Source organism: Rhineura floridana, chromosome 3, assembly GCF_030035675.1.
Source record: "Rhineura floridana isolate rRhiFlo1 chromosome 3, rRhiFlo1.hap2, whole genome shotgun sequence".
NCBI classification, from domain to species: Eukaryota; Metazoa; Chordata; class Lepidosauria; order Squamata; family Rhineuridae; genus Rhineura; species Rhineura floridana.
Genome location: NC_084482.1, coordinates 103,390,890 through 103,414,114, shown reverse-complemented (window position 1 = coordinate 103,414,114; position 23,225 = coordinate 103,390,890). Strand labels below are relative to the sequence as shown.

The 23,225-nt window shown below is 40.2% G+C and overlaps 2 protein-coding genes across 12 annotated transcripts in view; one reads left to right on the top strand and one right to left on the bottom strand.

Moving 5' to 3' along the window:
* PCBD2 (pterin-4 alpha-carbinolamine dehydratase 2) overlaps positions 1 to 3,110 on the bottom strand; it is a 48,944-nt gene extending 45,834 nt beyond the window's left edge. The window contains exon 1 of one of the 7 annotated variants that reach the window (XM_061617168.1): positions 2,903 to 3,110. Coding sequence is in view for 3 of the 7 variants with exons in the window: in XM_061617172.1 (XP_061473156.1) it covers positions 2,309 to 2,401 (93 nt within the window). In the remaining 4 variants the exon portion in view is untranslated. Of the gene's footprint in view, positions 1 to 2,308; positions 2,586 to 2,902 lie in introns of those variants that run through there. The other 6 variants (XM_061617175.1, XM_061617173.1, XM_061617172.1 and 3 more) reach the window with 6 other exon arrangements.
* Positions 2,477 to 13,348, top strand: TXNDC15 (thioredoxin domain containing 15). 5 transcript variants are annotated; one of them, XM_061617165.1, is made up of 5 exons: positions 2,477 to 2,614; positions 4,564 to 5,045; positions 7,557 to 7,720; positions 10,567 to 10,697; positions 12,943 to 13,348. In XM_061617165.1, the coding sequence occupies exons 1-5, from the start codon at positions 2,581 to 2,583 to the stop codon at positions 13,137 to 13,139; spliced, it is 1,008 nt and encodes a 335-aa protein (XP_061473149.1). In that variant the 5' UTR covers positions 2,477 to 2,580; the 3' UTR covers positions 13,140 to 13,348. The 5 variants fall into 5 exon arrangements, with proteins under 5 accessions (XP_061473149.1, XP_061473148.1, XP_061473147.1 ...); XM_061617164.1 differs by having other exon boundaries at positions 4,561 to 5,045; XM_061617163.1 differs by lacking the exon at positions 2,477 to 2,614 and adding an exon at positions 3,092 to 3,297.
* The last annotated feature ends 9,877 nt before the right edge of the window (positions 13,349 to 23,225 follow it).

Sequence of the window (23,225 nt, the reverse complement as noted above, 5' to 3'; positions counted from 1 at the left end):
CCCACCCCAAATAGCAACAGTTTGGAAGCACCCAGAGGGATGAGGAACCAAGTGACATGTACAAACATGTGAACATACTGATCTGCTAACTAAAATGTGTAACTTGTCCCTCGGGTTCTCCTCCTTGCCCGAGGACTGGAAAGTGGCAAATGTAACGCCAATATTCAAAAAGGGATCCAGAGGGGATCCCGGAAATTACAGGCCAGTTAGCTTAACTTCTGTCCCTGGAAAACTGGTAGAAAGTATTATTAAAGCTAGATTAACTAAGCACATAGAATAAGCCTTGCTGAAGCAGAGCCAGCATGGCTTCTGCAAGGGAAAGTCCTGTCTCAGTAACCTCTTGGAATTCTTTGAGAGTGTCAACAAGCATATAGATAGAGGTGATCCAGTGGAGATAGTGTACTTAGACTTTCAAAAAGCTTTTGACAAGGTACCTCACCAAAGACTTCTGAGGAAGCTTAGCAGTCATGGAATAAGAGGAGAGGTCCTCTTGTGGATAAGGAATTGGTTAAGAAGCAGAAAGCAGAGAGTAGGAATAAACGGACAGTTCTCCCAATGGAGGGCTGTAGAAAGTGGAGTCCCTCAAGGATCGGTATTGGGACCTGTACTTTTCAACTTGTTCATTAATGACCTAGAATTAGGAGTGAGCAGTGAAGTGGCCAAGTTTGCTGACAATACTAAATTGTTCAGGGTTGTTAAAACAAAAAGGGATTGCAAAGAGCTCCAAAAAGACCTCTGCAAACTGAGTGAATGGGCAGAAAAATGGCAAATGCAATTCAATATAAACAAGTGTAAAATTATGCATATTGGAGCAAAAAATCTGAATTTCACATATACGCTCATGGGGTCTGAACTGGCGGTGACCGACCAGGAGAGAGACCTCGGGGTTGTAGTGGACAGCACGATGAAAATGTCGACCCAGTGTGCGACAGCTGTGAAAAAGGCAATTTCCATGCTAGGGATAATTAGGAAAGGTACTGAAAATAAAACAGCTGATATCATAATGCCGTTGTATAAATCTATGGTGCGGCCGCATGTGGAATACTGTGTACAGTTCTGGTTGCCTCATCTCAAAAAGGATATTATAGAGTTGGAAAAGGTTCAGAAGAGGGCAACCATAATGATCAAGGGGATGGAGTGACTCCCTTATGAGGAAAGGTTGCAGTATTGGGGGCTTTTTAGTTTAGAGAAAAGGCGGGTCAGAGGAGACATGATAGAAGTGTATACAATTATGCATGGCATTGAGAAAGTGGATAGAGAAGTTTTTCTCCCTCTCTCATAATACTAGAACTCATGGACATTCAAAGAAGCTGAATGTTGGAAGATTCAAGACAGACAAAAGGAAGTACTTCTTTACTCAGCGCATAAACTATGGAATTTGCTCCCACAGGATGCAGTAATGGCCACCAGCTTGGATGGCTTTAAAAGAAAATTAGACAAATTCATGGAGGACAGGGCTATCAATGGCTACTAGCTGTGATGGCTGTGCTGTGCCACCCTAGTCAGAGGCAGCATGCTTCTGAAAACCAGTTGCCGGGAGCCTCAGGAGGGGAGAGTGTTCTTGCACTCAGGTCCTGCTTGTCGGCTTCCCCCAGGCACCTGGTTGGCCACTGTGAGAACAGGATGCTGGAAGAGATGGGCCACTGGCCTGATCCAGCAGGCTCTTCTTATGTTCTGACATGCCTTGACAGCAATGTGTGGCTTAGTTTCCACTAAGCTGGTAATGGTAAACGTGGGTCTGAGCTATATTACTTCACAGAGGAGGTGCAGGACTCGACTGAAGAATATCTAGAATTTCTGAACACCGAAAAGTAGACGTCAGTGACAAGAGTTCTAAGCCTACTTTCTCCCCGACATGCTAGCTTGCTATGCGTAGAAACGTCCCCCCCCCAAATAGGGGAGCATTCCAACATATGGGTCCCCTTCCCAAGTCTGAAGTGGCCACAATCCAGGCACAGACTTACTACCCCAGTGAAAATTTGATAGGAGCCTCTGTGGGGAACGTGAGGAACACAGGTCAAGTCAAGAGGAGGGTGCCAATTTTAAAGGCTTCGCTTTTCAAATTAAAAACATAGGAATAAACAGGAGTTGGCTTAAGCCTCTCTCGTGTGTAAAAAAAGGAGGGGAGGGGAAGGACTAAAAAAGGATATTTCATACTCAATGCTTGTCGGAGGAATCCAACTACAAATAAATAACCGGGGCAGGCTTTGCACGGGAGGAGAGGATGAAGAATCCAATCTCGCTCAAGTGACATCGGTGGGGAACATATTTTCTGCATTTCCCTCCCCTTTGCTGCACAACTTCTCACCATAGCGGAGAACTTGCATCTGCCACCGCCCCGTCCAGTCACCACCAGCCCCGGTCGTAGCCGCCTGAGGCCAACCACGACGCTGCCAAGCATGGTTTCAGCGTTAATCTCCGCCCTCACGCACCCAAGCCTCACACAGCCAAGCGCATGCACCACTCCCTCTCTCCGCCCAGAGTAGAGCGAGAGAGTAACTGCAAAGAAAAGGTTTGGAAGAACGCACGCTCCCCGTCCCGCTCTTGGAACCCGGTATTAAGGTCTCCTTGGTTAGATCCATGTTGGAGTGGCAAAAGCACAGTGTGTCTTTATGTAAGTAGGTGGACCAGGGTTCACAAATCACTGCCTCAGCCTAGCTCTCTTCTCTTCCCACTCTCGCAATATGGTAATAATAAACCGGACTACGTTACAGGTTTGTCGTAATCTAACCTCATTCCCTCCCCCCATACAAGTATAACATCCTTCACTCTCATTCCACCCAATCTGCAACATGGGCACAATAAGAGCGGGCAGTTTATTTCTCCTTGCACAACAGTTTTTACAATGTCTATTCCTCCCTCCCCCGGAAATGTTTGAAACAATACGATTTTCTGTATTTACTTATTTTAGTGTGGGTGGGTGGGACACAGTGCTAGCAAATCATTACAATGACAAGGTCTTGGGTTTCTACATTGCATCCTGAAGGCAGCCACCCTCCTTTCCGCTCGAACGAGATGTAGTCAGAGCTTCAAAAATAAGCAGGACATCCGGTCTGTACTGGACAAAGGAATTCTCAGACTCCATTTGTTGGGTTTCATGGTGCCCCGGAAACGGAAAATAAGGAAGATCCGGAAGCGGTTGTTGTTGGGCTCGTCCCTGTTTGCCGGTTTTTCTGCCGGTTCTTTTTTTTTTTGTCTCTCCAGTTTCCCCCTCCCTTGCGAGGATGATCATCTTGTCCTCGCGCGGGCGGGGGTGGGGCCTCTGGGTGGCCTGCGTGTTTGGGAGCCTTTTTGTAGGTAAGGAGGGCTGGGTTACCATGGTGACCCCGCCGGGAAGGGGCAAATGGGCAGAGGAACGGCAGAGTTACTCTGTTATGCATCTGCTAGTGGAAGGGGTCAAGCCAGCTAGGCTTGTGTCACCGCTTCTTACGTCTTTTTCAGATTTTGAGGAAGAAGCAAATAAGTTGTCTTTCTCTTCTTCTCTTTGGAGCAAAAAGTAAAATGTGGTTGCAAAGAATCCCGGCCTAGACGGGACTTGATTGAATCCCGTAAACCAAGCACTTCTTAAGCAAAACTGCACGCTTGCTCGGGAGCACGCAGATGAGTTATACCTTAAGTAAGAGATCTTGAGTTGGGCACTTCTGTTTTATAAGCTTAAAATGCCCTGCTGGGTCATAGGGTTTCTGGAACAAACAACTGAAAAGAAGAATACAATGCAAGGCCGAAATTGCTCATTCAGGCTGTAGTAGAGTATGTGGAGTGTTGTATACAGAGTGGTAGCCAAAGCTGAATGTGTGTTCCTTGAGAGACAGGATTCTGTTTTAGTGGTGTTTCCTTTTCTGTACAGATCTTGGATAGATAATTGCATAATACTGTTTCTGAACAAGATGAAAAATAATCATAGCTTCAAGTTTGTTTATTCAACAGTGAAACTGTAGCAAAAATGCTGTAAATCAATAAGGCGTCCATATTTCTTTCAGCTGTGCAGAGGGGGAACCAGTCTCTAGCAGGTTATTTTAAATGTTTCAGGCAGTCATTCACTACTGTTTTCTTATGTCAATATATGGTATAAGTGTGGATTTTAATAGACAAAAAGCATAGGAGTGGGAGAAACTTTAAAGTCTCCTCGTCTAGTGTATATCAGAAGCAAGGTTAATAGTCCAATATGCCGAACACCTTAGTTTGGGTATAGTATGACAAGCAAGAAGAAACTGCCACTGTGCTCTGTATTTATTTATTCGACTTATTAGTCGCTTATCTGGCTGAATTGTCAGCCACTCTATTTCCTATAGTATAAACAACAATTTTGTAAAATATACTGGGCTTTGGTCAACAATATTAAATATTTTATGCCAGGCTGTTGTTACAACTTTTGCTTTATGGTGGGGTGGGAGCAAATATCATTGTGTGAGCCATGTTCAATGGTTTGCTTTCTTAGAACCCTCTCGTTTACACAGTGGATTAAATTTCAACCACTTCTGCATTGTTGACATGAATAAAAATAGATGTACTCATATTGTTTAATAGTAAAGACTTTAAATGTTCTTGTATTTTCTCTAGCAGCAGCTGAAACAGAAGGAACTACTGACTCACAGTCTGAAAAGTTAAGTGAAACTACCCTGCCATTCACCGTAAAAAGCAGTTCTATGCAGGCAAGCAATGATGGGCCTAAGGAATCGGTACAGTACAGGACTGCAGAGATTGCTGATGCTATGATGGGTAGCAGCATGCCTGCAGCTCAGTCTGTTGTCCTGTCAGTTGTTCCAGATGAGGCAAAGGAGAGACATGTCTTGGACTTTGGCACCTGTGATGCAGAAACTGATGGTGAATGCAGTACGCGGGGTATTGTTTCATCTTTATCTCATCTTGGGTCTCCTACTCAAGAGCAAATAATAGATCCACCTGTAGTTCTGGAAGCGGTGCATCCTTCATCAGGAGAGGACTCTAATAGCACAGATAGTATGAAAACCCCAAAAGTGAATTGTGAGGAAAGAAACATTACAGGGATGACAAACTTCACACTACAAATCTTGAATATTTCCCAAGTAAGTGGAAAGCACTCTAATCAATTTCTACCTTTTAAGTTACCTGGTTTTATTTTTAAAAATTTTGTTTTTCGTTTGTTTTTAGTGTCAGTATTCTTTGTATAGATTCTGAATAATTCATGGAATAAAGAGGATGAATTCTATATATATTCTATATATATATTCCCCAAGCTTGAAGGCTGTGTCTCTGTTTTGTGCCACTATTCTTACGTAACACTTTAGGCAAATCTCCTGTGGTTTTTCCCTGGCAAGTGTACATCACTACTAGTTGTACTTGCTGCTCTGTAATTTTTTATTTAAACAGTAAGGTTTCACATGCATTATTAATCATTTGCCTAACAGTTTGGTTTCATATTCTGGTTCAGTGGTTGCATCCACAGCATACATTTAAAGCACATACTTTTCCCCAAAGAATCATGGGAACTCCCGTTTGTTAAGGTTGCTGGGAATTGTATCTCTGTGAGGAGTAAACTACAGTTCTGAGAATTCTTTGCGGAAAACCATGTGCTTTACATGCATGGTGTTGATGTGATCTAAAACTACCATTTTTCATAGATGTTAAAATCCATGGTGAAGGGCTGGAGATCAGTGGTGGAGCATCTGCTTTGCATGTAGAAAGCCCGGCTTCAATTCCCAGCATCTCCAGGTAGGGCTGGGAATACCCTCAGTCTGAAACCTTGGATAGCTGCTGCCAGTCAGTGTTGACAATACTGAGTTAGATGGACAAATTGTCTGAATTGATATATGCTAGCTTTCTGTGTTCAGGTGGAAACAACTTTATCTGCTCTTAATTACTGAAGACTGTATCCACTACTTTCAAAAGTGGAATTGGTGGAAAGCCTCATTCTGCAATTAGGCTTACTGGATAATCAGAAGATGCAGTTTCATTATCTGTGTATCCCTAAACTTTGATGCTTGGAAGCTCAGATGAAAATTGTTCTATTACTGAGGGTATATGTGGTTGTGCTGATCCATTATTATTGAGAATTTCATTATTATTGTAGCACAGTTTTTGGGAGGCTGAGCCGTGAACCAGGAAGTCTGTAAGATCGTGCACCTGCCATGAACTCATTAGGGATTGTCGCCAATGCTAGTCCTAACCAGAGTAGACTCATTAAAATTAATGAACCTAAGTCAGTTGTGTCCATTAATTCAATGGGATTACTGAGTAGGACTAGCATTGAATACAGTATAGTCCTATATATCCCCCTTCTGCAATATGTGAATAACAATACTGACTTTTCCTCAAAGTTGTAAAAATTTCCAAGAGAATGTATGTAAAGAACCTTAGCATTTATATTGGGCAATACAAAGTGCTAACTATTTAGAGGTACCTGTTCTTAAAATGCTTCTTCTGAAGCATCTAGTGTTCTCTTCTGTTAGTATAGGATATGCATCATTAATCCAGGCTAGCGTATTTAGACCCCCATTGTTTTTTTCAACATCTGATTCCAATTTACTGCTTCCTCATCATTCTGGCTTTCTTTTTTTGATGAAGTTTATTGATTGAGTTTGTTTATATGCTGCTTTTCCACAGCAAGCTGCCCAAAGCAGCTTACAACAAATAATCAAAATAAAACACAAAACGTAACAAATTGAAATAGAACAAAAATCCATCAATTTAACAAACAAAATAAATTCAGTATTACAAAAGAAATAATCTAGATTTAAATGCATAGGTACATAGCAAGAAAGCTAACAGACAGTAAAGCTCCAGCTGTGCATCTCGCTGCACTCCAAGGATCCTCAGCAGCCTGGCTTAAGAATTGTTGAAAGGTGAGGGGTCCTCTCACCAGGCTGCATGGCTTACAGCTGGCTCCCTCTTCTCTCCTTCAGGGGAGAATATCAGAAGCTAAAGAGAAATGCTGGGGAGGGCAATGATGGTAAGTCCTCTTCCCCAGCCTCCTGGAAGTTTCAACTGCATGTGCAGGTCATTTTATATATTGTTGTGTTTTTGCTTGTGTTCAGATTTGTGCTTTCTCTCTGGTTTTTTTTCTTTTTTCTACTGCCCTACCAGCACGATGGCCCTGATCATTTACTAATAAACCATTTTATATAAAAAGAAATGGTTTTAGTAGATTTTGGAGCCAAAGTTGGTTCCTACATTAGAATTTGGTAAGATCTGGATTTCCCATTGTGGCTCATGCTTAAAAGGTCTTGTGCTTAAATGTTCTTCAAAACTTTCATCCCTTTATTTAAAGAAAAATAAATTAATAAAAACAAGCCAACACCAGGGATTAGGTTGTGGATCGTGTCTGTGCTCCTGGGAGCGAGTAAATGAATAGCAAAATAACTTCTGATTGTCATGGTTGCAATGAGGTTTAAAAGTTCCCTCATTCATTATAGTACTCATGTGCAGGTAAACACTGAAAATAAGTTAAATTTTAACCTGAATTAACTAATTTCACATTGCATGTAAAAGTATTCATTACTCGCTTAAGATCGGGAGAGTTAACATGAACAATATTTACCATTATGCCCTTCAAAATTCATTTTCCCCTTCTCTTGTAGGATTTAATGGAGTTCTTAAATCCAAATGACAGTGACTGTACCTTAGTCCTGTTTTATACTCCTTGGTGTCGTTTCTCTGCCAGTCTAGCTCCTCATTTTAATTCTTTGCCCCGAGCTTTCCCAACTCTTCATTTCTTGGCATTGGATGCCTCTCAGCACAGCAGGTAACTTTTATATTTCTCTCCTTTCAGCACTACTCTGCCTTGTTCAGATACTCTAGATCAGGGTTAAGGAGGGAATGCAAAGAAGGAGGACCCACATGCTAGCCACGGCTATTGCCATTCCAGCAGGGCTGTGGAGTCGGTACACCAAACCTTCGACTCCGACTCCTCTATTTTTCTACTCTCCGACTCCATAAATGGCAAATGTATATTAACTAGTAATAACAAAAGTACTGTAGTAAAATGGTAGCACAAGGCATTTCATCACCATCACGTGAATCATCAGGCTAGATTGATAGAACATAAAATATATTTATTTGATTAAAATTTCTGAACAAGAAAACTTTCCTAAATTCCTATGAAAGTAAATGCAACAAACGATTACAAATATTTTTCCTGAAAAATAAAAATATAAAATATATGGTAAATATATTATTTTATACTTATATTGTTATAATATTATACGTTTTTATTTTGAAGCCGGAGTCAGTACATTTCTTCCGACTCCACCCAAAATTGCTTCCGACTCAAGACTCCACGACTCAGACTCCACAGCCCTGCATTCCGGTCATCCTCTAGGAGCTAGAAGATGAACTTCTGAAGTAGGGAGCCTCCTGTACTCGTAGAGGCTTCCTGTGTGTGCTGTACCATGATTTTCCAGTATTCTAAAATGCATGGGCAGCTGTACTGGAGGTTTCTCACTTCAGAAGGTCATCCTCTAAAAGTTGGTGGAATAGCAGTGGGGTGGGTGACAGAGCTAGCGTGCTCATCCCCATTGCCCTCCTTTGCATATTTACATCTGTGTTCTAGAACACCTGAAGGCATGTTGCCACTTGCCTTTTATGTGAAACTATAATGCATTTAAAATACATTGATGTGCAAAGGTGTAAACAATGTTTTGTGTCCTTTAACTCTGGCTCCCAAACGTTTTGGTGTAGTGACCCACAAGTCCAAAGTTTACTTGGTATGGTGACCCATTGATTTATTATTGCATGAATTTTGACCCTTAGGACTCCCAGAAATGCCGGTACTCCTATTCTGATGCATTTTTCAATGCCTCTCCTGTCCCCCTCTTCCTGTGCCCCCTCCCCTCCTCTCTTCCCTACTGAATTTATGAACTTTTAATAAAAAAAGTAAAAGTAAAATACTTAATAAAAGTAAAAAATGCATTAAAAATCAAAAAGATTTTTGTTTTATAGATGCCATTTTTTATTTGGAGTTTTAAAGAATTAAAATGTGTGGGGGCATGGCATAGAACAAAATTAGAGAGAGTGTACCGTCATTGCTGCTTCTCTGCCCCCTCCACCAACAATCTCATGCTTACCATGGGATGTCAGCTTTGTCCTGCTGGTCCTGATTATGGAGATCAAACAATATTGATCCCCTCCACACACAATGATGCTGTTGTCTAATAACCAGGGCTGTGGAGTCGGTACACCAAACCTTCAACTCCGACTCCTCTATTTTTCTACTGTCCGACTCCAACTCCACCTAAAATTGCTTCTTGTCAATCAAAATTTATTTGGAAGTCGGAGTCGGTACATTTCTACCGACTCCGACTCCACGACTCCGACTCCACAGCCCTGCTAATAACAGGGAACACAAGGTAGCCACATCACATGCTTGCATGCACACAGAGACCACATACAGACCACAGACATGCATCTAACTCTCTCACTCACCCCCCATATACTTAACATATACAGAACACATGTCTCCCTCTCTAATACATACTGCACATGCATACATACCTCCCCCTCTCTCTTTCTCTCTCTCTCTCTCTCTCACAAACACATACCATACCTAGATCTCTCCCTGTCTGCCCAAGGGCATGTCTTCCCCTGCCCTGGATCACTCATATATACACATCCCTTCCTGTCATGTGCACACAGACAACATACAGATCTCCCTTCCTTCCCTCCCTCTACCAAATACATCTCTTCCTCTCTCACACAAACCACACATGTATCTCTCTCTACTTGAGGAACCCCCCTTCAGAAAAGCTCTTCTGTGGGGCAAAGGAAGCATCTGCCGTCAGCTGCATGTAGCTGTTGGCAACAGCAGCCTCAACATATAGGGATACGTCTGCTGTTCCTTCCTTCCCCAACTATTTTTTTTTAAAAAAACAAGCCCCTGCATGGGGCGGAAGAGGTACCAGCCATTGGCTGGCAGGTAGCAGTGGCCTGAGCACACGGGGACATACCTGCTGCTCCTCCCCACCCACTTATTTTCTCCAGCTATCCCCAGCACAGGACAAAGGAGTCTGCTTGGGGGGGTGGGGGTGGCAGCGGCCTGAGTATGTGGGAACAACCTGTTCCTTCCTTTCCCAATTTTTTTTTTTAAGTAAGTGGCTGGCAGGTTGTGGCAGTCTGAGAAAAGATGCCAGTACTCCTTACCAGAGTGTTCTGACAGAGAAAAAAGCACTGAAGCCTGCGACACACTTGTGGGTCACAACCCAAGGTTGGGAAATGCTGCTTTAACTTACGATTTTGCCTAAGAGGTTTTCATCTTCTTCCAGCTTCATGACTTGAAAAACACTTTTTCTTGATTAGCGCTTTTTTAGCTGAATAATGCTTCATTTATACATTTGTTGTTCTAAATATAGGTTGTTTAAATTGCATTCTGCCCAATTCACCAACCCGTGCATTTTCTTGAGCAAACATTTGAGTGTAAAGTATGTGTTGACCAAAGTGACCTTTGTCCACTGCAGCATTCTGCATTTTCTTCTGTTGAAGTTATGCTGTGGACCCAGTTTTGTTATGGAAACTGCTCAGTTATTTTATTATGGGATTGAATGAGAGATTAATTTAGTAAAGCTAACTCTTCTCTTGTGATATTTGTCTTCACAGTCTGTCTACCAGGTTTGGAACTGTGGCTGTTCCTAACATCCTTCTTTTTCAAGGGGCTAAGCCCATGGCAAGATTTAACCATACAGATCGAACTCTGGAAACGCTAAAAGCTTTCATTTTCAATCAGACAGGTAGGATTGCCACATTTAACAGATTTCATAGTCTGATAGTCATAAGAACATAATAAGAACCCTGTTGGATCAGGCCAAAAGCTCATCTAGTCCAGCATCCTGTTCTTGTAGGAGGACCCAAGTCCAACAGTACTCTGATTCCCAGTCCCGTCTATGTCTAGATTTGACTTTTTTTAATGATCTCCAGGAACATTGAGTTAATGTATTGGGAAATTTTTCATGCTTTATCAAAGTGTGAGATTTTAGAGAAAGAAAGAATAAGGCTGCAATCCTACATACATTTACTTGGGAGTCAGAACTATTGAGAACAGTAGAAAAAAAATTCAGAGTAAAAATGCACAACTGGAACCTGCAACAAAATGTTATAGTCTGGAGTGCTTCTGTTCAGCGAGCCAGCCACACTTTATTTCAGTATATTATGCTCCATGTGTCTCTCTCTATCCTTTCCCCTCTCCCCCCCACCCACCCGTTTTCTATCCCCATACCCAGATAGGCACTCAGCATTGCGTATCCATTGAGTATGCTCAGTCTTCAATGTGTTTTGGGCATTTTTTTGGCCAGCTTAGTTTTGCCCTAAAACTTTGTTCTGTTTCTGCAAACCTCGGAATGCCCTCAAGCATTCTGATCTCCCCCTTCTTTTTTAGTACCCCTGAGTAGCCATCGTAACACAGCCCCCGAGTTTGCTATTACAACCAGATCCTTTTATATATAGTAAGATGGCTTAAGGATCTTTCAGCTCTTGTATGGTAGCAATAGATAGGAATGTATAGCATGTCATTTGGAGAGTGCAAGTAATTAATGGGGAGAGTGCAAGAGGAGAAGGGTAACTGTTGCCACAGTTATCCCTCTTCACCTGTGTTAGCAGTGGCGGAAACCAGATGCCCTGTGTGTTTTCCTACACAAGATAGATAGCAAGTGGAGATCAACTTTGATTTCTTCTTGACATTCTGCAGCAAATTGTGAAGAAAGTTAAGATGGAAATAGATCATAAGCAAGTTCTGGTCTTCGCTGCCTTGTGTGAGAGAAAAAAAGCAGTAAATTATTCCCTATGTTGGTGTGTTTTCAGATCTTTATTTGGACTAAAAAAAGCTAGGGAACTTGTCTGTCCAGTTTCTGTTGCTTTTCCCACGGGAAGTAGAAGAACATACAACTGAATTGGCAGCACACTAATAAAGAAGCTATTATTAAAATAGGCACTGTAAGCTTTGTTACTAGTACACTTGCTGGGAGAAGTAGAATTGGAGCTATTTCGAAATGACACTAAATTGTTTTTAAAATATGTGTTTTAAATTGTATATTTGTTTTAATGTTTTTGGTTGCTGTAAACTGCCCAGAGAGCTTCGGCTATGGGGTAGTATGCAAGTGCAATCAATCAATCAATCAATCAATCAATCAATCAATCAATCAATAAATAAATAAATAAATTTGAGAGCCATATTTTGCATGATTTTCAATATCTTGGCACAGACGTTAACCAAAATGGAGACAATAGTCAAGAAATCAGAAGAAGGCTAGGACTGGGGAGGGCAGCTGTGAGAGAACAAGAAAAGATCCTCAAATGTAAAGATGTATCACTGAACACTAAAGTCAGGATCATTCAGATCATGGTATTCCTGATCTTTATGTATGGATGTGAAATTTGGACAGTGAAAAAAGCAGATAAGAGAAAAATTAACTAATTTGAAATGTGATATTGGAGGAGAGCTTTGCGCATACCATGGAATGTGAAAAAGACAAATAACTGGGTGTTAGAACAAATTAAACCAGAACTATCACTAGAAGCTAAAATGATGAAACTGAGATTATCATACTTTGGACACATAATGAGATGATTCATTAGAAAAGACAATAATGCTGGGAAAAACAGAAGGGAGTAGAAAAAGAGGAAGACCAAACAAGAGATGGATTGATTCCATAAAGGAAGCCACAGACCTGAACCTACAAGTTCTGAACAGGGTGGTTCATGACAGATGCTCTTGGAGGTCACTGATTCATAGGGTTGCCATAAGTTGTAGTTGACTTGGAGGCACATAACAAATCAAATTTTGCATGATATGGTTAGAAATACCTTATTTAATGCAGCAGGAGATAATTTGAAAATCACAGAACTCGGATGGTATCATAGCAGGTAGTAGTTGAATTGCTTCAGCCTAAATATCAAATTGGAGGTGCTGTTGAGCAAATATCTATACCATTAATTCTGTTTAATCTTGCATTACACTAATACATGGATACTTTCTTTCAGGAATAGAGCCCAAGACTGATGTGGTGGTTACTGAGGAAGATCAAGCTGGTCCCCTGCCTAGCACATTGACTAGAGGTGTAGATTGGCTTCTCTTATTTTCTTTACTGTTCCTTATCAGCTTCATCATGTATGCTACTGTTAGGACGGAGAGCATCCGGTGGTTAATACCTGGTCAAGATCAGGAACACCAGGAATGATATGTGAACTGAGAACTTTGTTTTCAGAACAAGCTAAACTGCATTAAATTGTATGATGGATCGACTCTTTCTGATTTCTTGTTAGTCTGGACCTGGCTTGTTCACACATCACTCAGTAGAAATTACTTATGGTACAAATATGAACAGGTGAACCTAGAATTTGTTAATAAAGTGGTCATAGGACAGTTTTCTATGACCTGTTGTAGGTATCTGACATGTTTCAGTGTCTGCTTTTTGAAAAATTTGGCCAACTTTGGGGGGGAGGGGTATCTGATCTCTAGTAAAGCAAATGGATTACTGTGTCATATTTTAAAAAATCAAGGATATTTTGTACCTGTGAAAATGGCTGCAGATACATACAACTGTAATGTGGAAATATCAGGAAAGTTTCCTGAGCCTTCCTTCACATGCTCATGTAAACTACACTAGACTTGAGGCTGCAAGAATTGGCTGCATGTTTTCTCTACACACACTTAAAAATGTAAGTAGGAAATTTATCAGAAAGAGCTCTCTATCAAATGTTCAACTGTATCCTGATAAGTTCTTGAATCCATACTTAAAATCTATATCATATTGACTCACTTGTGCTTTAATCACAGTATTTGAATAAGTGCTGCTGCTAACATGTCAGAACTTTGAGGACGATTGTGCTGGCTGCTGACACGCAAACTTGGTTTTTTAGTTATGGCTGAACTTGCAAGTGTCAGCATTCTAAAAGGGCAGAAAATACTTACAGGAGGAATACACATACCTGATAATAAATGCATGGCATTGAGAAAGTGGATAGAGAAAAGTTCTTCTCCCTCTCTCATAATACTAGAACTCGTGGACATTCAAAGAAGCTGAATGTTGGAAGATTCAGGACAGACAAAAGGAACTCCTTCTTTACTCAGCGCATAGTTAAACTATGGAATTTGCTCCCACAAGATGCGGTAATGGCCACCAGCTTGGATGGCTTTAAAAGAAGATTAGACAAGTTCATGGAGGACAGCGCTATCAATGGCTACTAGCCGTGATGGCTGTGCTGTGCCACCCTAGTCAGAGGCAGCATGCTTCTGAAAACCAGTTGCCGGAAGCCTCAGGAGGGGAGAGTGTTCTTGCACTCGGGTCCTGCTTGCGGGCTTCCCCCAGGCACCTGGTTGGCCACTGTGAGAACAGGATGCTGGACTAGATGGGCCACTGGCCTGATCCAGCAGGCTCTTCTTATGTTCTTATAATTATACGAGGGAAATAATTATATTTCATGCTTTACAATGTTAGATGTAATTGAAGCACAGATGTGAACTTAGTTACTTTCAAGGGGTATATCTCTGCTTGTTCATGTTATTTTGATGTTTGTGTTAGCTAAAATAGTGTGGTTTTTTTAGTTAGTTGACACTAACCAATAAACCGAGCTGCTTTCCACATTCTGTACTACAGCAGCACCAAAGTTCGTTAGCATTTTGGAGATTTCTGTATCACAATGAATCCTATCATAATAAATCTATTAACATGTAAGCCTTAACTTTTTTTTTTATTTTGGTCATCTTCGCTGGTCTCCTATGCATGGTTTTCAGCATAGAACATCACAATGTTGTATCTTACAATGCAATGGAAACCAAAGAATATCTAGTGACGCATTTGTAGATTCCATTCAGAACTGGAGATGACATGTGAAGGGACTGTTGTCTTTGTGCTCTATCAATATATTTGTTGGAATCCAGATGCACTCATCAAGCTGGGAAGTTCTGTACAAGTTGCTCGATGGTTTGCATTCTTGTACACAGATTTGCAAGTAGAGCAGGGCCAGCATTTGCAAACGGGGCCCCTAATTTGGAACCTGCGGGGCCCCTGCGCTCGCCTTCCGCAATCCGCGGCAGGAATCCTGCCACAGATAGCAGGGCAAGAGCTTCAGAGCCACCCGCCATTCCCCCGCTTCACCTACCTTTCTCTCTGTTGTTTTCTGTGGCTGCATGCGCTGCGCGTGCAGGTTTGCCACCAATCAAGATGGCAGCCGAGGTTTCCCTAAGGGGCTGAAGCCTCTGCCGCCATCTTGGTTGATGGCAGCAATGCGCGTGTGTAGCACGCATGCATGCCATCAACCAAGATGGCGGCAGAGGCTTCAGCCCCTTAGGGAAACCTCGGCTGCCATCTTGACTGATGGCAAACCTGCATGCGCAGTGCATGCAGCCGCAGAAAATAGCAGAGAGAAAGGTAAGTAGAGGGGGGAAGGGCGAGCAGCTTGGGGTCTCCTATCCCGCAATTCCCCCATGAGCACGGGCCCCCCGCCAAGCGCGGGGCCTGATTGGGTCCAATTGGCCCAATTGGTATATTGCAGGCCCTGTCTTTCTCAATGGCAATCTTCAGAGAAATCCCTGAAGTGGCTGCCAGCTTTACCATGGGTGGAATCTTTGCCCCTTTCAATTAGCCTATGACTGCCGCCTTGGATTTGAAGGGGGGGGGGAATAATCCATCTGTCCTGAACCCAAACCAAACAAGTATTGACTGTTCAAATGAGACAGCTTGGGACTAGGCGTCTCACCACTATATGAAGTAGCTGGCAACAGTCTGAAAGGAAAAAGAGGCATAACGTAGTCCAACCTGCGGTTGCACGGGAAAAGTAGCCAGTAGTGGCCGCTGTAGGGCTGCTAAAAGAAAGAGAGGAATTTAAAACGAACAATACCCACTGCTCACGCCAATTAATAACAATTTACGATAGTTCGCACAAATTGAAAGTATTTAACATTAACTTAGAATCGACTCCACACCACTCTGCAGCCCAATAAAATTCGAGGCACTATCAACACTCTGTTTACAACCCACAGAATAATTTTCTCGTTGTCAACTGTAAAGTTACATAAATCTTCTGTTGTCATTACTTTAGTCCTTGACGTTCAGCTGCTTTTGTGCTTTCAACTTTCATCAGCATTCGTTTCATACTGGTTTCTGCTAGTAGTATGGTATCGTCTGCATATCTTAAATTATTGATATTTCTCCCTCCAATTTTCACATCTCCTTCATCTTGGTCTCATCAGAGATGAGCAATCACATTCAATTCCCTTCGTTATAAAAGAGCTCATTTCATTCAATTGCCTTTTCAAAAACTTCCCTTTAAAAAAAAAGATATTTTAGGTCCATTTAAGAGAAGAATTAACATGCTTATGGTTTTGAAAAGGAAGTAGATTGGGTCTGAAAGTATGGATCATATGGAGGCAAAGTGCAAATACAACATAACAGCCTATAGAATGCACTGACTGCTGACATGACTCATTAGTTAAGAGTGGCTTAACCTGCAGTTTTCATGCTTCTGGTGCATGAATAAAATCTGTAAGCATGTTTTCTCATACTTAACCTCAGAGGAAAAACCTTGGGAAAACTCAGAACAAAATAAAAAGCCTTAGAAAAAGAAAAGTCATTTTATTCCAGGAACATAATCCTGGAAATTACAGGTTTGTTAAACAAGATTTGGCTAGTAGCGGCATCTTGCACTTCATCTATTTGAAAATTAGTCTATTTCACTGGGATTGGAAAGTGACAAGAGGAGGATGTTGGCTACTATACTCCCTATTGAAAAAGTTATGCCCAATAGGCTATAGGCTATGCTACCTATGGCAGAGTTTTAACACACACACACACACACACACACAAAAGGAGACTTGGTGCAATAGTAGCCAGTGTAGATGTTTTGGACTATAACTCATGTCAGCTCCAGCCAGTATGGTTAATGGTTAGGGATGATGGGAATTGTAGTCTGGCGCATTTGGAGTGCACCATGTTGGCCTATTGGGTCACATATTGTACAAACATAACAAAGGTAGCCTTTGCTGTGGCTAGGGGAAACTGGAGGTTGTCTCATTACATAAGCAAATATATTAATAAAGCAAGAGAAATCACCTGCCGAAGTCTCACAGGACTCCATATGTGCTCTTCTGCTATCAGAATACTGTTGTCATGTGTAGTGTAAAAAAAAAAGCTGACAGTTCTTGAGGCGTTCACATGAATAAATCATAGAGTGGTTTGACTGCTAGCAGTTCTGCATCTGAGAAAATGAAGGAGCAGATTGTATTACCATTTCCACAGATTCATCATGTGGCACATAACCATACAAGGAATAACACAGGTTTTCATGCAGCTAAGTAGTTGGTTATTGCAGTATCAATAGATACATTTTATACAAAATGAAAGGCTTAGCTTTGCAGTGCCTCTTTCTCTTCCAAATCTAATGCCTTAACATTAGTAAAGGAAAACAACAATGTTGCATTAACATTGTTGGGCACATAGGGGTTTAGGAATATTGTTACGGTAGAGATGCAACTTACACAATGTGATAGCAGAAATCAGTGTGCATACTTAACCCTGAGGTAATAATCAGTTGAATTTGAATTGTATATCACTTTTAGATTATATCTTAGAATTTTAGTTAACCATAAGAAGAAATGAAAAGGGCTGCAGTTCTTTTAATACTATTATACCATAAAGATACAAAAATAAGGTTCAAATTAGATTCTGGAAAAAACAACTCTAAAATCTTAAAAGTATAATAAAGTTATGCAGCCAAAAGAGTGGCTGTATACTATAGCCAGCATGGATTTTTCACATTCCACCATGTTAAATTGAAAACAACCTCCATGCCATTCTACTGCTTCCCCTGAGTTCACTTCAAAACAAAATCCTACAAAACTTATAACCCTGAACTCAGAAATGCTTACTGAAGTTTTCATGGTGATACACAAAACACTTTAAAAAGTATAAAACAAGTAAAAAAAATCCAGACCTCTGTTGTACTTTTCTGTCAGCAGTCTCATAATTTATTGAAATTAATTAAAAATCAGCCATATTCACAGAGAACCTACTGAACACCTTCCTCTTTCAACAAGCCTTTTAAGTAGAGACCTTATCCCAGTCTGCATCTGTATTGGAATTGCTTTTTAAGGTGTTTTTAAAGCTTTTTTAAAAAGCTCTTTTTAAAGTAGTTTTGTTTTAATATGTTTTTAAAGACATTTTATTTTAATACATTTTAAAGTCTGTTTTTAAGATGTTTTAAAGAGTGTTTTTGGTGTTTTTGTTTGCTGCCCTGGGCTCCTACTGGGGGTAAGGCAGGATATAAATTTAATAAACAATCCTATTATTGATCTTGCCCAATACTCTACATCATCTTCTGCAGTTTACAAGTTTAAAAATGAATGGCTGATTTTTAATTAACTTAATAAAATTAGCATTGGAGTCTATGATAGCACAGGCATGCTCAGTAAGAACCAACTGTAAGTGTTCTAAACACCAGACTGCTGTTTGGTTTGGCTAATCAGGATCAGCTTGGGTTTAAATTTGGGTGGGAGACTACATGTGTCTGCAGTAGAATGCAAAGGTGGGGGAAACCCCAAAAGATAATGATACTGTAAACAATGTTTTGGAAAGGAAAGGGGTTTTCCCTCTGCCCAGTGCTTGCTCACCCAATCTCCTCCCTCCCCAGGTTAGTTTCACCTACTCTAAGCATGATTGCACAGGAGTGAATCCCATTAAACTCAATAAGCATGTAAATGATCAACCCACCCCTCTTTTCTATCAAATTTTAAAAACCAGGGAATTGGGCAGCTATAATGAATGCACCAGGGGAGCAGGAGACCTGACCTCCTGTCTGAGATACTGCTCAGAGGCATATGTTACGAAATTCTACAGAGGAAGTGGATTGCACCGTGAAAGACCAACACAAATTGTTTGCATTTTTACAAATTTGTAGGGCAGTACAATATCTCAGAGAGGGCAGGGCTCTTGCTTCCCTGGTGCATTCACTATAGCTACCCAATTTCCCTGCTTTTAAAAGTTTGATAGAAAAATTTGTTGGCTATAGGTACATTCTTAAACTGCAAGGTTTGTTTGCCTGTTAGTGAATATACACAAAGTTTAATGCTGTTCTGAATATTCTCATTCAAAAATGTATAATATAGGGACCACCTATATAGTTATTGGTTTCTGAATTATAACAGCTTCTAGTAAAGTATGTTAGTTGTGTTATAAGTAAAAAAAGTTGTTTTTTTTTTAACCATTATGTGATTCTTGGTAGATTTTCAATGTAGAGCAGTGCAATTCTTGCCACTGTTAACAGGTTTACCATTAATTGTAACTCCTTTCATTTTTAACTACTGCAATCCTAAACATATTTGCTCAGAAATATGTCCCCTTGAGTTGAATAGGTCTTAGGTATTTGGGTATAAGATAGCAGTCCAAACATCATAAGAAGATTACATTTGAGTTAGAAATTGTCGTAGTGTGTCATCTTTTGGATTATAGTCAATATATATTTCCAAAACACTTTTATGTTTGGACATTGTCAAAACATATTTAATGTTAGGGTATAGCTTAATCTATGGGGAGTGAAATACTACTGGTAAATGATCTCAAAGTTTACATTTAAATTTGTAAATTGTTAAAGATTCAGGTCTATTCTTTTTCTTGTGTTTGTGACTTCAATTATCTTTTCCATATCCTTTTAAAAGAAAAGTTAACTTCATCTGTTTGTTCATGTCCTGATAATAATGCATACATTTCACTAATAAAGTTTTGGGTTGTGTGGTTTGTTAACCAAAGTTCAAAATGTTAATCTATTGTGGAATTGTCCATACTTGATTAAGCTTGATTAAAATATGTCACACTTGAAAATACTTATTAAAAGAACAGGTGATCTTCATTTCTCCACTCGTGATATGAATTCATTCCAAGAGATTACATATTTGTTGATTACTAATTTTTTAATGTAAGTATATTCTTTTGTTGACATGTTGAAAAATTCCCATCATTTGAGATAAATTGGTACATGGTTTATTATATTGTAATGAGGTCAGTGGAGACAGACCTGGGCTCATAACATTTTGAAATTTACACCAAATTTTTAGAGTTTACTTCTTAAAGATATCTGATTTCACATCTCTATTGGAGTATTAAGTGCCAGCCATTCTGACTTGCTCAGAGTAATTTTATAATTAGATGCTCTACAAAATTGATGCAGAATGCTTAAGTTCTCAAATTGATTCTTTTGGTCGTTAAAGTAAAGGCTGTATCTTCTTTGTAGAGAGATATCATTAGTATTTTCCGCCCAATCTGTGCTCAATTTTTAAAGTATACCTATGACCTTGTTGTTATGTGCCTCCAAGCTGGCTACGTCTTACGGCGACCCTATGAATCAGCGACCTCCAAGAGCATCTGTCATGAACCACCCTGTTCAGATCTTGTAAGTTCAACCTGTGACAAGAGGTTTTTTAAAAAGCACAAATAATAAGGGAAGAGTGGACACTCCTCACATGTACCTTTCTGCTATGAAGATTAAAGGGATAAGACAGCTCTTCACTAACACTCCTTAGATATTTGAATTTTTTTTAATTGGTTCTGCTAAATTAAATTCATCAAGCATGAATGATATACTTTTTGAATGCCTTCCCATTTTATACAGGGGATTGGATCTTCTGTTGAAGTAAGCTCATTTGGGTTCAATCCATGACATTTATGGAATATTAAGTGACTGTTCTCTTAAAACTGTTCACTAACTGTGGGGATTGCCTTCTTTCTCTCTTTTTTAATTATGCAATGGATTTCTGCCCCCACACATGTACCTAAATGACATCTTACAGTGTAGTTTTTGACATTTGCTTTGTCTTGTCTTTGTTATCAGTAAATACTTAGTGGGGCATAGACCATATAAATGCATATATTGGTGAAAATAAAAAACAAAAATGTATTATATTCAGGAAAATGTATTGCAAGAATATGTATTATTACACAAAATTGCATACAAAATGTACTAGTAGAAATTTGCACTAAAATGCTGACAAATTTTCATGAGGATTTTTTAAAAAAACATTGAAAATTGCTACAGAAATGTGGAGAACTGAATTTAAGATAGTGAAAAGTGAGAAGTGGAGAAAACCAATACTGACAGATCCATCCATCACTAGCTGCAATGCTATGCATATTTATTTGAGAATAAGGTCTGTTGAACAAAAACAGACTTTTCTAATTATACAGACATAGGATAGCTGCATATCAAAGAATACCAGTTAATTACAGATATTCATCTAATAATTGTGGCAGCTATTGTTATCACTGCAGTTCCATATGATTCTTAAAGCCATCACAAGCAACTGCTCCAGTCTGTATATCCCTATATGGAAAATCAATCATATAAAGTGCCTTACACAAAACAGCAATAGCAGCACTATCAGTACTACAGCCATTATTATCAGTTGAATGTGTCTCCAAAGAGGCCTTTTCACAGGAACAAGAAGCTGCCTTATACCAAGTCAGACCACTGACACATCAGGCTCCGTATTATCTACACTGGGTGAAATACAACAGAACAGAATATTGTTAATTAACTTGGGATGCCTTATGGGAAGTGATTCATAAATGAAATAAATAGCCACCAAAGATCCACCTACCCCCTGTAGCTCCCCTAAAATCTGCTCCATGGGATTGCGGAAAGGGAAGAAGTCCACTCACATGCTCGGGTCCTGCTTGCGGGCTTCCCCCAGGCACCTGGTTGGCCACTGTGAGAACAGGATGCTGGACTAGATGGGCCACTGGCCTGATCCAGCAGGCTCTTCTTATGTTCTTATGCTGTCACCCATTGACTAATAGCAGCTCTCCAGGGTTTCAGAGTCTTTCCCAATCCAATCTGGAGATACTAAGGATAGAAATGTGGCCTTCTGCATGCAAACCATATACTCTACTACTGGAATGGGAAACATCCCGCCCACCATTAGGCTGTTTTCCCCAAGCCACACCTGACATCCCATGATGCCAGGTGTGGGGCAGGTAAAGCCATGGCTACAAAGGAACAATTGGGAAACTTAGTGCATTTAGTTTTTAAATTTGGTGGCAAATGCAAAGACCACTCGGGTTGGCTCCACTCAAGAGCTCTCTATCAGAGCTAATCCCTGCCAAAAGCAGAGCTTGCATTCAGCACTGCTTTTGGCAGGAATCTTTGCATAGATTGAATTCAACCAAAGCTACAAAGGAAAAAGAGAACAATCAAGAGTGTGCTCCCAATTCTTCCTTTGAAGACTGAATCACCTGAAGCCACATGACATCCACCAGTAAAAAGTGATCAGCTGAGTGAGTCAGATCTGGATCCAGCACACTAGCCTTATCCAGTTCACCACTTCTGCTCTATATGCAATGAAAATGTAAAAAATGTTTTCCTTGTCAAGTTATACAGCAAGTCTACCGTTGTAAATGGAAAACATCCATATAATACATTACATTAAAATCAGCTAAAGGGAAATAAAAAACCTGAACTCATGTCAACCAACGTTTGAACTGCCACTAAAATTATTGTAAGGTAGTCTTATAACATTTCTGAAAGTCTGTCAAGTGGAAGAATTGTAAATTTACAGAAACATTAGGACTGCAGTACTGCTATTTAGATGGCCACTAAAACCACCCTTCTGCATTTATTTATTTATTTATTGTATTTATATACCGCCCCATAGCCGAAGCTCTCCGGGTGGTTTACAGTAATTAAACACATGAAAAACAAATATACAAATTTAAAACACATCTTTTAAAACAATTTAAAAATTTAAAACAATTTAGAAACACATGCTAAAATGCCTAGGAGAAGAGGAAAGTCTTGACCTGGCGCCGAAAAGGTAACAGCATTGACTGGCATCCTAATTGTGCTGGGTAACTGTCCTAGAGATCACAACATAATACGGGAAGTAGGTAATCCCTGTTTGCTGGGCCCAAACTGTAACCATATCCTTCTGAACTATACTGTTCCGCCCTGGGCTCCTGCTGGGAGGAACGGCAGGATATAAATCAAATAATAAATAAATACTTTCTGAAATTAACGATCTGGGGGAGGGGGAGAAGAGTTGTAAATTAGTGTTGCATTCCAGTATCCATTTGGTGGAGGACAAACCAAGTGCAGTAAATAAAAACTAGCTCAAAACCTTCTCACCCTTTTTTATGGGTGACAATTGAAGAGTTGTTTTATTCATCTGCTAAGCAAGTGAATTTGATAAGAGTTTGCAGGGTTTCAAGCTATTTCAAGTATGAGGAATGGTGGTGAAAGCAGCATGTGGCAAGAATATAAACATGATAGTTATTTGGTGT

Excerpts from the sequence above, each read along its gene's own strand:
- TXNDC15 (XM_061617162.1), top strand. The coding sequence starts at position 3,225 with ATGATCATCTTGTCCTCGCGCGGGCGGGGGTGGGGCCTCTGGGTGGCC. Across the intron at positions 5,046-7,556 it reads AAATCTTGAATATTTCCCAA|GATTTAATGGAGTTCTTAAA; the intron begins GTAAGTGGAAAG and ends CTTCTCTTGTAG. Across the intron at positions 7,721-10,566 it reads GATGCCTCTCAGCACAGCAG|TCTGTCTACCAGGTTTGGAA; the intron begins GTAACTTTTATA and ends TTGTCTTCACAG.